The 14,864-nt window shown below is 33.2% G+C and overlaps 1 protein-coding gene across 1 annotated transcript in view; it reads left to right on the top strand.

Annotated features, from left to right (window-relative positions):
* LOC148627263 (protocadherin Fat 4-like) overlaps nucleotides 1-14,864 on the top strand; it is a 61,579-nt gene that overhangs the window by 18,492 nt on the left and 28,223 nt on the right. Inside the window, exons 4-14 of the mRNA XM_088570561.1 lie at nucleotides 1,152-1,382; nucleotides 1,592-1,824; nucleotides 2,636-2,822; nucleotides 3,725-4,284; nucleotides 5,704-5,800; nucleotides 11,922-12,166; nucleotides 12,546-12,654; nucleotides 13,063-13,308; nucleotides 13,725-13,864; nucleotides 14,030-14,126; nucleotides 14,393-14,539. Coding sequence (XP_088426687.1) covers nucleotides 1,152-1,382; nucleotides 1,592-1,824; nucleotides 2,636-2,822; nucleotides 3,725-4,284; nucleotides 5,704-5,800; nucleotides 11,922-12,166; nucleotides 12,546-12,654; nucleotides 13,063-13,308; nucleotides 13,725-13,864; nucleotides 14,030-14,126; nucleotides 14,393-14,539 — 2,292 coding nt within the window. The remainder of the gene's footprint in view (nucleotides 1-1,151; nucleotides 1,383-1,591; nucleotides 1,825-2,635; nucleotides 2,823-3,724; nucleotides 4,285-5,703; nucleotides 5,801-11,921; nucleotides 12,167-12,545; nucleotides 12,655-13,062; nucleotides 13,309-13,724; nucleotides 13,865-14,029; nucleotides 14,127-14,392; nucleotides 14,540-14,864) is intronic.

The following is a 14,864-nucleotide window of genomic DNA, read 5'->3' as shown; positions in this document are numbered from 1 at the left end:
AAACATCTAGCAGTTTTTGCATATGTTCTCCATTTTCTGACATAAGAATTAAGTCATCTGCATATAACAAAATAGAAACCTTTTGACCGTCAATATCTATACCAATACCTTATTCTTTTACATCAGTAATTAAATTATTAATGAAAATATTAAACATTACAGTTGACAAAACACAACCCTGTTTCAAACCAGTCTTTACATTAAACCAGTCAGTAGTATTGCCATTCAAACGCACACAACACTCTACATTTGAATAAATGGCTTTCAAGGCAAACATAAACTTAGTACTTAAACCCAAATCATTTAATTTATTAAACAATAATGCTCTATCTATGGAATCATATGCCTTTTTAAAATCTGTAAATGAAACAAAAGTTGACATTTTACATTTCTTTCTAGTTTCAATAATTGATGTTAAAGTGGACACATGATCAATTGTACTCCTTCCTTTATCAAAAATTATGTTTTTATTTGAATTCATTTTAGTTTTCATTTAATTTTACAAAATATAGTTCTCTTAATAAAATCTTTTTTTTACTGGGGTAGAGGTAGATTTTTCAACTGCCATAAACCATTAGTAAATGTTATAATGTAATGTTTGACTCAACGTAAAACAGAAACACTGAATAATAGTTACGAATAATGAAACTGTAATACACATGTATTTGTTTAGTAAGTTCAATTATAGTACTATTAAAAGATTAAAAATTAAAAAAATATCACGGCAGTGGTATATACTGAATAGAAAAATTTTCACACTTAGCAGTAATTGACAGTTGGCAAAAAGGTCCATCCTCGTTCTTTGTTTCTTCTCTTACTTCACTTGCAATTTATTCTTGAATACCAGAGTAATTCATCTCTGTAAACCAATGAAAACGTAAAACTTAACATTACGTTTGACAAACATACATACAACGTTAGTTATAGGCTGGAAATCCAAGAGTTGAATCCGTAATGTTAGGCGTACGATAGATCAGTGTTGAAACACCTTTACAGTTTACTAAACTACGTTTGACTAACGGTGTATCTATACTGCATGCTGGAATGCTAACAACAACTACCTACTAACCATCCTAACAAATCGCCGTCATATGCACAGTTGTACTTACTACCTATATTACAACATGTATTATATCGTATTTATGTTGCAGGCACAAGCAAGGATAACTTTCACATAGATTCCTCCGATGGGACAATTACGACCTCTACCACACTAGACAGGGAGAACGTCGCTACTTACGATGATTTGTTCCTGAAAGTTACTGATGGAACCAATACTGCCACAGCAACACTAACTATTAACGTAAATGACATTAACGATAACGCCCCAGACTTTGCAGCTTCGTTTTACATCGGAAGTATAACTGAAAATGCTCCAAGTGGTATGCATAATTTTATCATTTCCATTCTATTTTTATTATTTTGCAAGATACCGGGTGATTTTACATCCTTTTGCTCTTATAGTGTAAATAAATTCCTGGTTCCGTAGTAAACTTTATTGCAAAGTTTATCTTTTACTTTATATGACATGTAAAAAAATATTGGCGAAATGATTTTTTCTTCCATATGTAATGTAGAACTTTAATTTCAGGAACGAGTGTTGTTGCAGTTACAGTCGATGATCTAGATGAAGGAACTAACAAAGTTTTTACTCTTAGCATTGATAGTGGAGACACTTTGTCTAAATTTAACATTGTCGATAAAGAAATTGTGACAACAAGCACAGCTGTAGACTACGAAACGGAAACGACTTTCACATTGGTTATCAAAGCCATTGATTCAGGCTCTACGCCTCTAACGGGGACAACTACAGTACAAATAACGGTATTGATATATAAAAGAACCTTTCTGCTCATGAAAAGTAATTGACCTGTAATGCCATTTTTATGAACTTTTCAGTTAATTGCATTGACTTCGATTGTATTTATAGCGACAGATGTTCTATTAATCAATGTAACCTTTTTAACTTTTGTTTTGTGCGATATAAAATGCTACATAAAAGGGATGATATTGTCTTGATTACACTGGGCACATCATTTAATTTCGCAATTACAACACAAGTTTAGATAATTACGTCAGCTTTTCTTGCATTTAATATAAAACTGTAAAACTTGATATTAAGGCTAGAAACCACTAATTCCACTTCCCATAGGCTTCTATGCTAATTTCACAATATTCAATGGCTTCTCTGGACTTTACCTTAACTTTAACCTCCTGAGGACTATATATCAGCATGATTCTACATATGTCAGCTCACAAACCTCAGAACGCCGTGTGAGGTTAACAGACTTGCAGTGCAGTACTGGTCACCGGAAGTGAAGGGTCTATAAATAGCATGGAAAATCCCGGTGTTTTCACAAGATAGGGGTATATTTGGAAATCATTATGGAGATTAGGCTTCACATCACAAGAAGCAAAATGCACTTACAAAATATACAGAAATGGTTTTCCTTTCAGGAACTGTTTATTTTTTTTAAAATAAAATGAGAACTTTTTTCACAGCACTATGAGGAACAGGAGATAATTTCTGCGTAGGACTATTTTTGCATATGTTCCAAATGCTCATTGGTTGAATTGGTGGTCTGTAACCTAGAGAAGTACGAAATTAATAAACTCCTTTTTCTTTGTTACAAAGGTGATAGGTGAAAACGAACATACAGCGACATGGAACACATTCTCTCCTGTTTGGGTAGATGCCACGACACCGTTCGATCTGTCAGAGAACGCCCCTGTGGGAACTACTGTTGTCACTATAAATGCCAATGATGACGATGCCGGAACAGATGGGGAGATAACATTTGAACTTGGGACAATTACCCCTGGTATGTACCGAGCCCAATTGCAGGTCTCCATAGTATGCTTTGCAATATCACTACAATACTTAGAATTTAGCCTGGTGCTTTTTTGCTTTATATTATGTCAGAATCAGTGATAAAAGTCACAACATTTTCCGTTGAAATAAAAGTAAAAATAAAGTAAAAATGAAAGTCTTTTATGCTATTTTAAATTGTCATTTCAATCAGAAACAACATTCTAGACTACACGCCACATTTCGTTTATGAAATATAACGCTAAGAACTTTATTGTTTAAGGATATGTAAATGACCGTGAAAGTGGGAGAAGTAACAAAGATATTCTGCAACAATACCATGATATTCTAAACATTAATGAATTGAAGAGATATGTAAAATAAGATGAAATTAATCTGTATTTTTAAAAACGCATTCCATTTTGTACATGTGTCAAAGACGAATTTGTGAAATCGCCAACCCCACCTACCGTGCATGCGTAATTTTCTCACAGTTCGTACGAAAATGTTGAATTATAAGACTTGTTCAATAGTTCATGAGTACAACTTGGATATATTCTGTTAATATATTTTTAAGTTATTTTCATTCAATAGAACTACACTGTGTTTTAACGCTGTAAAACGTCGTCATTTTTTCCCAATGAGTTCCAAATTTTTCACGGATTATAAATTTAACATGATTTTGATAAACTTTAACAAAGGATGTTACTATCCATTGATTAAGTTCAAACCAAATGCTGGAACACAAAGTGACCCTTTTGCAATTAATATACTATAATCGTTCTACACCAATTTGTGTAAGAATACTGTGAAACGTCTTTGTCTATTTGTTAAAAATGACTTAAGGAGTGGGATTGTATTGGCATTACTTCACCACACTCTTTTACCGTATAGCCGATGATTTATTTTTTTCAGGGCCAGGCAGTGGGTCAACTGCAGGCTTATTCCGTCTTGATTCCGTAACAGGAGCTTTGTCTACGATTGGAACTTTCGACTATGAAAATAGCGATGGTATATCATATTATGACGTTATTGTGAAAGCAAAAGATGCTGGAGCCACTGTAAAGTCTATAGAACGATCTCTGAGAATTGGATTAAATGATTTCAACGACAATGCTCCTGCCTTCAGTTCATCTAGTTACCATGCTTCTTTATCGGAAGCTGATCCTGTAGGGAAAAGCATCATCACATTAGATGCAACTGATGCCGATTCAACATTTACATTTTCATATACAATAGCGAACGGAAATACTGATGATTACTTCGAGCTGAGCTCTTCTATCTCGAACCAGTTGCAACTTAAATCTATTATAGATCTGGACAGTCCTACTTCGGCAGGCAGTACCTACAACCTTGAAATTACAGTGACAGATGGAGGAGCCCCCGAACTAACTGGAACTACATATGTAACAATAACCGTGACGTCATCAAATGAGAATGCACCAACATTTGCATCAGTGATTATCAATGAAACGGTATATATATATTTCTTAATTAAGAAACAAGAAATGCAAGTGTATATTGTATAACTGAATATCAAATGCTAACAGTTTTCATGTGATTTGGGAAAAATGAAGCGTCAACGCCGTTTAATTGTCGAAATTTCTTCCATGTATACGTTCGATGTAGTGAAATCGATATCTTCATCTTTTTATACCCCGTCAAAGACGGGACGTCTTATGGTATACCGTTGTCCGTCCGTCCGTCCTTCCATCCGTCGTCCACACTTCGGACAATAACTCAAAAAACGCTTTCACCAACTTTAATGAAACTTTGGGGAATTCTTCATATCTATTGAAGTAAGCTCCCTTTCGATTTTTATAAAGCTCGGATTTTTCGTTTCCGTGTTATGAATTTTTGTCCTTAAAAAAAAGGGGGATTTTCAAGATTTCGGACAATAACTCAAAAACACTTTCACCAACGTTTATGAAACTTTGCTGAATTGTTCATATCTATTGACGTCAGCTCCCTGCGATTTTTATAAATTTCAGATTTTTCGTTTCCGTGTTATGAATTTTTATACTTAAAAAGGGAGATTTTCAAGTTTTCGCACAATTACTCAAAGAACGCTTTCACTAACTGTTTTGAAACTTTGGTGAATTGTTCATATCTATTGAAGTAAGTTCCCTTCCAATTTGTATAAATGTCAAACTTAACGTTTCCGTGAAGTTTTACTCTTTCAAAAAAGGCTGGAAACGGCCAAGGAAATTGTATTCGTTGAAAAATCGCTTAAAACAGACCATTTGTTATTTGACCATTTGATCGACTAATAAATATGAAAGGTACTTGGTAACCTTGTCAGAAAAGTGTATTTTTAAACAAGATAGAAATGGACGGGTGAAAAATCAAGACAACAAACTTCGTTAAAATTGAGGTAGCCAAATTTTTTGTGCATTTTTTATTTACATTTTTTTTTTGGGGGGGGGGGTGGGGGGGGGTGGGGTATTCACAGTATTTCTAGTTAATTATATAAATTTATTAAAAGCACAAGGACAAGTTAAAAGGGCAACGGGCGTATCATGTGCTTAAAGCACAGTTGTTTATTCGATGATGCCAAGCTTGAAATTTCTTTAATGGAACTAATATTTAAACGATATATTTCTATCATTGTAAGTTATTAAATATTTAAGGTTCATGATTTTTTCAACCCATAGCACTGGCACTGTAATATACATGAATTCTTGCCTTTGCTTGCAGTTCTTTGATTTGGTTTAATTTTATTATGCATATTTCCTTTTGTTAAGTAATCTGATATATTGTTTTGTAGTTTCAAATTTTGTTCTCAAAATGTCTCCCTTTTTGTCACAACCATTCGCATCTTTGTTATTATTATAGATTTTAATTGAAGCTGTGTTATTTTTTCATTAAGCCTTGTGTATATTGATTTAATTCAGGTACCAGAAACATCTGCTATAGGCTATACTGTCACAAGTGTGTCGGCTTCCGACAATGATTATGGCGAGGACGGCAATATTGAATACTCAATAGTCTGTAAGTGTCGATTTATGTCATAATCGTTAATACTTGCCCTGAGCTAACAATATGCAAGGTAGTAATATGCAATTTAAAAATATTATTAGAAACTAAAATAATTGGAAATAGTTATTACATGTTCGCTCTCTAAACATTTGATATGGTAGAATTTTAAATATGATTTTAAAACATTTTAAAACTTATACGAACAGAATCTGTTCATTATATTTGTGTGTGTGTTATGTTTTGCTAATGTTTTGCAAATGTGATTTACAGTTTATAACTAGTTGAGTTGTAATTCGATTCAAACTGTTCTAGTTTTGAATTAATTGATTTTTCGTTTTGCAAATGTGATTTAAGATTTATAACTAGTTGAGTGGTAATTCGATTCAAACTGTTGTAGTTTGAATTTAAAATTAAATTGATTTTTCGTTTTGTATGTGTTTTGAATGCGTTGCATTTAATTCTCATATGAATTTGAATAGAGGCTGATTTTTGAATATAGATATATTGTATTTACTAGTATTATTTCATCGTTAAGATATTAAGTACCATTCTGTATAAGAATCAGGCAATGGGCGGCACATTTTCTTAATTTGGTCTTTTTTGCCTACAATATATTCAAAATTCTAGAAAACACGCTTTAACATTTACAATTTATCCTGAGACATATATAATGTAGATATTTTTGACTGCTTATATCGTGAAAAATTTTTTCGTCATTTATCTATAATGCACTTATACTAAATTTGACCTTTCAATATCTAAAAAGGGAAATTTTACAAACACTTTGATAGTTATTTATGGAGATAATGGGGTATCAATACGTAGATAATGCAATAAATTCTCTCCGTTTTTTTTCTTCGTGTGTCATATCTTATACATATTTGCCTGATTCGTAGATGGAGAAGTACTTAATATCATCTTTAACTAGACATTGCTCAATATAAATGTGTGTATTCTTGCACCTAACTGTGAATATTCTTCAGGTTTCCCACTTTCTTCTCTGTTAAACAAACTTTCAACTTAAAAAAATACTACTTCTAAAAACAAAACAAAACAAACCAAAAAATAAACAAAAAACAAAAACAACAACTACTACCACTACTACTACTACTATCACGGCTCCTGTATTTTTGGTTATTTTCCGGAAATCGGAATTCCGGAGGTTACCTTTTGTCTACTACGACGCTCAGCCAGAGCCTAATCTGGTTCCCTGATCAGTATCATAAGCGACCCTAAGATCGCTAAAATATAGACTCAGGATATGCACAATATATGAGTAAATTGTCGCTTACGAAATAAACAAAGAAGAAAGTATCTAAATTAACTTTATTATTGTGCAGTTGTATCGAAAATTGATGTAAGTAATTCCTTCATGCCAACCGTACCGCCTTTTTCTGGCGTTTCTACCGCCTATCGACTTCAGAAACTTTTCTACCGATTGCAAAAATGATTTTTTTCATCTTAATTTAATTCAACTCTCTGTTATGGTCGAGTCCATAATGTGACAACTTTGTCATTACTGGGGAGTTTAATAAAGAGGAGTGAAACGCATGTTCGACGTAGTATATACACCAACCTTTTCATTGGCTATTTTATATGCACCATGTAATTAAAAAAAGTTTATTGGCGCGCTAGATTTTGAACTTGGGGAAAATCTCTGATACAATACAAAGATGGGAGATGAAGCCCCAGAAATGGAAGTCCAAGTTATGAAGCGTTATGACAATACATTCAATTCCTCATGGACCGATAAATTCCCCTTCATAAAGGCCTCACGTAAAGGAAACATGTGTGCCTTTTGTGGATATTGTTGGACAGACTTAACAATAAACCATGCTGGGCTAGGGCCCAGCAGGATGCAGTATTTTTCTTCATCGTAAAAAAAATCTGGGAGATGGGCGAGTATTATGAACAAAATAGCTAAGTTTTCACACTCTTTATCAGGTGTGTTTTATCCTCCAAAATGTGCCCAGGATGCAGCATTTTGCTTCCAGGATAAAAAAAATTTCGGGTGGGGGGGAGGGGGCAAACACCCCCTTCCACTTTTGGTTCCAAAAAGGTTGGCATATATGGTAATTTGAAAGAAATGTTTTAACGTTTCTTTTTTAAATTTTAATATTAGAACGTGTAAGAATAAAATAAAATAATGTCATATCCGTTAAGCCAATCAAAAGATAGAAGACGTCACTGGTGTCCCGGGGTTACCTTTGAGAGAAACTTGTGGAACGAAAATATTACCCGGGGTTATATTTGCGAGAAACTTGTGGAACGAAAATATTACCCGGGCTGCCAGGTTAAGTCAGAGCCCCTCATTTTCGGCTTATTAATCCTTCTGATACCACGATATTTGTTAATTTTTGTATTATAACTTGTTAAATGTGTTCTAGTTATCGTATTTGTATAAACGATAACTTTTCTGCCCGTTTCATTCTGTTAAATGTTATTATTTCTTTTCACACAATTACCTGTGAAATCACTGTAGGTGCGTATGTTAATCGATTTTTATTGTTACGGTTATATACATGCGTGCGCGCCGTATGTGTACGTGGGAGTCGTCAAAAGTGTTTATTGTGGTTTATAGTTAGGAATATATGTTTTTCTTTATATATATGATGAATGCTTTGATAATTTTTGTGGGTAATTTAGGTATTTGAGATGTATGTTTTGATTATTTTTACAGATAGTATTCATAACTGATATTTGGTAGATTAGGTTTATTAAACATGTATTTTTCTGCCGAACAGCCTCCGTGACCCCGAATTCTTATGATCCAATCTGCACTGAACAATGGGAAGATAACGCCGATTAGGGGGCGCTTTAAATACCGCGCGAAATTATTCAGTATCGTATGCCTTAGAAAATCATTTAAAATATTAATAATTTAATAATTTAAACAGTTATTTTAAGTAATATTTCTGAAAACAATGGAGTCCCGTGTAGGTCCGGGTGTTAAAAGAATAAGCCTGCAGCAGCGCTAAGCTTGTCATAGAAGGCGACTAAATAGTGCTCAGAACCCTAGCCGGGGGCTAGGGCGCTTTGCCCACAGAGCAACTGGGATGTATGTCCCAGATGGTTGAATGAGGTACCCCTGGCGTGTTACATGCTGGGGTTGTCAGGCTATAATACGGAAAACCTGACCGCAAACCATAGTGGTGCACCGTGTTGGGAAAGATGCCACGTTCCTTGCACGTTAAAGAACCCTACTGTGGTATTCTCCCGGAGTAGGAACCATAGGGTTCCGCCACAGGAGGCTAAATTGCCCGACCCTACTCACCTCTCCCTATTTCCAGTGGCAATCAAAATTTGTCGACCCCATTGTCCTTGTGTCCCATCCCTTTTTCATTTCATCATCATTCATGTTCATTTTATCATCAATTTCATTTTCATCGTCTGAATATAGCTGAAATATTGCCGCTCGGACGTTAAACCCCACCAAACAAACAAACAAAACAAGAAAACAATGGTTGACGTTTGTTTACATCTATTTTTGGAGTGATTTTTTGGACCAATGAGCGATGAGATCGAAATAAAATTACCCTCTCGGAAAACGAGATTTCCCTTGTTTACTTTATTACCCAATGAAAAATTCTGACAGAATCGCATTTAATACGTCATAATTAAAGATAGAGGGGTTTTCTCTGTAGATTGACCAATGATCTTTGACCATCTAAAGGGATTAAATGTTTCAAAGTCGGGATCACCGTTTGTTTGCAAACTTTTGAGACCACCGAAATGACATGTGCACGTCGCTGTCAGTGACAAAATCAAGCGCTATCTCACCGAAATTATAGTTGATAAGTACAATAAATAGGAAAATTGGGACAAGAGTATGTACATTCAGGTTAGTTATGTTACCAAACATATCTTGTGCATTATTTTTGATGGGATTAGTCATGAAAATGGTTCAAGCCCTCCCCCCTTTTCCATGCGTATGAAAGAAACTTATCTCGGATTTTATAACACACAAACGACGTTGAAACAGTGAACATTGTGTTCAGCATGGTATAAACATTCATTTTTATCATCAGTATACACCATGTATACACATATATATCCCTAAAATGCAAACTGGGGTGCCCAATCCAAGTCAGAATGGTCCATAATTTTAGTGTCTTTATTTCAGTTTACATACATCAAGGAGTTTGAAATATACTATAAAAATCCTTGCATACACATTATTTTTAATGAACAAATAATGAATTATTAAAAATGTAAGTGTAGATATCAATAAAAAAAATACAACCATTATACAGTATATAATTCTCTTTCAAGAATGATCTATAAAAAATACAACCATTCTAATTCTCTTTCATGATGATTTTTTTAATACAGAAATGAAAGAGATTTCACTCATTAGAGCTTTGGAAAACAGTTTTCTGCATAATCTTCATTCATATTAAGGAAAACATTAAAAAAACATATTTCAGCCTTACATCAAAATGTATTTATATACATATTCTTGCTTTTATAATGTTTCACTAATTAATGATTGATTTGTGCAACATCTGAAGTGGTACATGCGTTAACACGTGGTGAGCAATTAATATTTCACTTGATTTTGTATTGAATTCATCTTAAATATATTAATGTTATTTTTATTCTTAATTTCTAAAGATTTAGGAATAAAATATAAGTATTTGGTCGTTCAGAATCACAGGTGTAATCAACTATTTTTTCACCCGTATACCTGTATTTTGTTCTTATCGGTACATTTACTTAATTCTGGTATAAGTCTCAAAATGTTGATAATATATTAGTACTTTGTCAAATATATGGGCGAGTGTGTGATATTAAATTGGTTATTAATTCTCAGAGGTGAAGAAGAAGTGAAATTTATTTCCTAAACATCAAAATTAAGTCATATTCAAATGATACCCTCTTATAATGAAATTAGGTGTACAAGTGAAAATACATTGTGTTATAACTTCTAGTTATGTAAATTATAATTCCTGTTCTAAAAAGTAAGATGATATGCTGGTACATTTTTTTGCTTTAAATCCTTTAAATTATGACAAAAACAATTTTATTTTTAATAGGACAGATCTTACTGTTTTAATAAAGAAATACATGTAGTGTAATATTTTACATTTTAAAATAAAATTTACGAAAAGAACAAAGTACTTTCACTCAATATATTAAAGGAAGCAAGGATTTTTATTATTTAAAAAATCACTGGTGAAAGATAAATGAACACTTGTAATAATTTATACTACTTTTTAAAGTTTATATATTTATAAGATGGTAGTTCACCAATTTCAAAATTTAGCTTTTATATTTTAATAGACAGCAAAATATTAACACCCGAAATCATGCCACTAATGATTTAATCGGTGAAGCTGAAACGAGTCGATTTTTCAGTGCATGTTTTGGCAGTGAAAAATATCGCCATTCTAGGGTCAATTGTCATGTGACTTTTGCAGATTAGCTTCGCCATTTTATTGACTGCGTTTCGGCTGTTTGGATATTTGATACATTGTTATTGTTTTTTATGTGCTTAAACCTACGTTATAAGGAAGCTTCATTTCTCTTTGTAGCTTTTCACCATAGGCATATGCATTCGCATATTACATCATTCTGTGCTATTGGAATAAGCTATTCAACAGTTTAATTAGCTTGTCAGTTCCTGACATATGGCAGCATTTGATGTCATTTGGTTTAACTTGCCTCATTAGCAGTCACAACTACTACTAACAACAACAATAATAATGTGTCTGTTCCAGTGAAACAAGCAAACATGTTTGTTTCTTTAACGAAATCCAAAATATAACAAGCTGATTATTTTTTTGCAAAATGGTCAGCTTTTGAACAGTTAATCCTTATGAATAGTAGGGGTAATCATGAACAAACGTCAGCTGTATTCAGGCAAAACTGTTTATTTTTTATAAGATCGTTCACCAGTCCTTATATAAGATGGGGCTCAAATTGCAAACATTAAAAAAAATAATAATTTTTGTTTATTTTAGAAGTTGAAGTAGCAATCGTTTTCTCTTCCGTTAAATGATTTGTGTTTTCGGTATTGAAAACTTTGAAGCGTTGAAACACACACACAAACACATCCGTAAAGATGCCCCACAGGTGACAAAAGGTTGGTTATAAGTTAAATTAAATAAGAGTTTTTTTCAACATCTTGTAGCTGGCAACACTGATAGCTCTTTCCGTGTTGGTTCGTCAGATGGTCGGTTAACTTTAATCAAGAGCCTTGATTTCGAGACTTCCAGTTCATACACACTTAAATTAGAAGCCAAAGACAATGGAAGTCCCTCTCGAGCCACAACATGTACGGTGTATATTACTATATCGGATGCAAACGACAATAAACCGTCGTGCTCAACAGTAGGGACTGTCAATTTATCAGAAGGGGTATCGATTGGGGAAGTGGTAATTACATGATACATTTTTTTCTTCTTATAAGAATTGCTTTAAAGACTTTAGCTGGTAAGGTTGTAAGTAATGTATTTCGTATTGCAACACTTGTTTGTTCTTGACCTCGCAGAATTTGTAAATGGTCTTCCTGACATACATCTACAGTTAACCTGAATTTTTTATTGTTTTGTATTTATAGAAAAAAACATGATATATCAGATATATGATCTGTTGAACAAACATTAAGAATCACATGACAGGGCCATTTAGATATTCTTTAGTTAAGCGCGTTTCCTATATGGATAAAACGAAGTAAAGTTGGCATGTACGACAGTATACTGGAAAAGGTAGTGTTTTTCTGATATTATATGTACATTCGAAAGTTTCAATTCAGGTTACAAGCTTGTCCTGTTCTGACAATGATGCAGGGACTGCACTAATCTACAGTGAATCTAAAGCAGAGTTTGAAGTTGACTCTTCTGGGGTTATCACCACAGCATCTAGTTAGTTATATATCTCAATTTACTATTTAATGGAAAATAAGCAAAATAAGTAGATTTCAAGCATATTGTAAAACTCAGCGCGTTAAAATTTTACTGTTAAATGTTAAAATTTACGAGATGAAAACGGTTGTATTACGGCTTTTTCCTTGTATACTTATTTCACATTATGGCATATATTTTGCAATCTATTTAACTCAAGAAGACATAACAACTTGTTTTAAAGAGGTTAAAACAAATTACATGGATGAATACATCAACATGGTCGTTTCTGCTAATGACTGGCGATACGTACGTGATAAATCAAAGGTGACTTGCGTAATGTAGTGATTAAAAGCCTTTACATTATTTTAGAATTAACTGAAATTCGTTTATTTCCAGACTAATTTCTTGATAATACATTTATTTCAGCTATTGACTACGACAGTGCAACGCAGTCTTACACATTTGATGTGACTGTCAGCGATGGTTCAAACTCTATATTGGTACCAATAACAGTTGTAGTAGATGCAGTGAATGAATTCAGTCCAACCTTTACAGCTGCGATTACCGAAACAGTAGCAGAGGACGTGGCAGTCGGAACTGAAATAACAACTTTTACGGCTGCGGACAGTGATTATTCTCCACACAATATAATATCATACTCTATAACATCAGGTTAGAAGTTCTAAAATACTTTGAAATAAAAATTTATATGTATGTCCGTTTCACAAATTTTCAAAATTATTTAAACTTTGTTGTATATTAGTGTGAAATAGTAGTAGATGGTGCATTTTATGTGTAATCTTGCAGTTACCGTTGTGACTCATCTTTTACATATGAATAATTTCTGCAGGCAGGGAAACTTTTCGATAAAATGCGACAAAACGTTCACACATTTTTTATCACATGAATCCGTTGTGCATTTTCTCATTTAGTAAGAATAACCGGCAATTATTCTAGTTTAATTGGTTTTCATTTCTTTTTTTAATATTAGCAGTCGATGTGATAACAAAAATTGTTTGCTCCATATTTTTTACTTTTTACTTGTGTTTGAATACAATCTTCCACTTTCCTCTGTTATTTATTTCTAGTAACAAATAGTGGAACGGGATTGTTTTCAATAGACACCGACTCTGGAAACATAAGGTTGAGTCAAGCTCTTGATTTCGACAGTCTCGTAACAAAATACTATGAGATAACTCTTATAGCTGAAGATGGAGGGGGCTTAAAGGTAAGCTGTACAACGTCACTGACGTGAGACTTTCTAAAAAAGCAAAAGGAAGATTGAAAACTGTTTTTTTTGTACATGTTACATAATGATCTAAAAGGCGAAAAATAAGAAGACGGCGCATTTATTTTCCTACAGTTCCAAGATATTATGCTTTCTATCTTGTAGGGAACCGGAACTGTTACTGTGTCTGTGACAGATGTCAATGATAACACTCCAACGTGTGTACAATCACTATACGTACTGAGTATACCAGAAAACACGGGTAAGAACCAAAAACAAAAATCTTTAAACATTAAGGAAAGAACCAGTATATGCAAGTAATTAGAAGCTATAACTTCAGATTAATCTCTTAGTAAAGTAAATGGAGGAAGTATCAATTACCTCTATGATGAGCTTTTTTTATATTTAAAAACTCACAGTAAATTGAAGTTATTTATTTTTTTTAAATAAAATTTCATGTTAAAATTATTCAGACGGACAGTCATAAGACAATCACACATTTTTTATATACCTAATCCCTTTTTATAGCTACGTCCTCTGCAGTAGTTGGTGATTTACAATGTACTGATATCGACTCGGCCGACAATGGAAATTTGACGTATACCTTGAATCAAAATCCAGGCTCTGTTTTCAGTCTTGTAGAATCCGAAACAGCAATTTCCATCAATGTAACAGGTAAAAATGCTAAAAGCAGTCACAAAGTATTTTCATTGCACTAGCTCTATAATACAAATGCACTTAATTGTCATACTTAGTTTAGACCTGATGACAGTTAACAAGGGGTGTTTTACACAGAGGTTTCAGATTAAATTCTGCTTATTTTCTAATTTATGTTTTAATTTCATTGAAAATACATTGCAAAAATGATTTATTTACCTCTAAAAAGATTTGTGGCTTGTACCATGGTTATCGTGTAAAAAGCATGGTTTTGCTTAGATTATAGAAATCATCAGCAACTCTTATGACTCACATGTGAACATTGACATGGTTGTATACAAAA

The sequence above is a fragment of the Perna viridis genome, chromosome 1, assembly GCF_037379345.1.
Source record: "Perna viridis isolate PV_CMFRI_1.1 ecotype Kerala chromosome 1, ASM3737934v1, whole genome shotgun sequence".
Lineage (NCBI taxonomy): Eukaryota > Metazoa > Mollusca > Bivalvia > Mytilida > Mytilidae > Perna > Perna viridis.
This window is presented reverse-complemented; position numbering and strand designations above follow the sequence as displayed.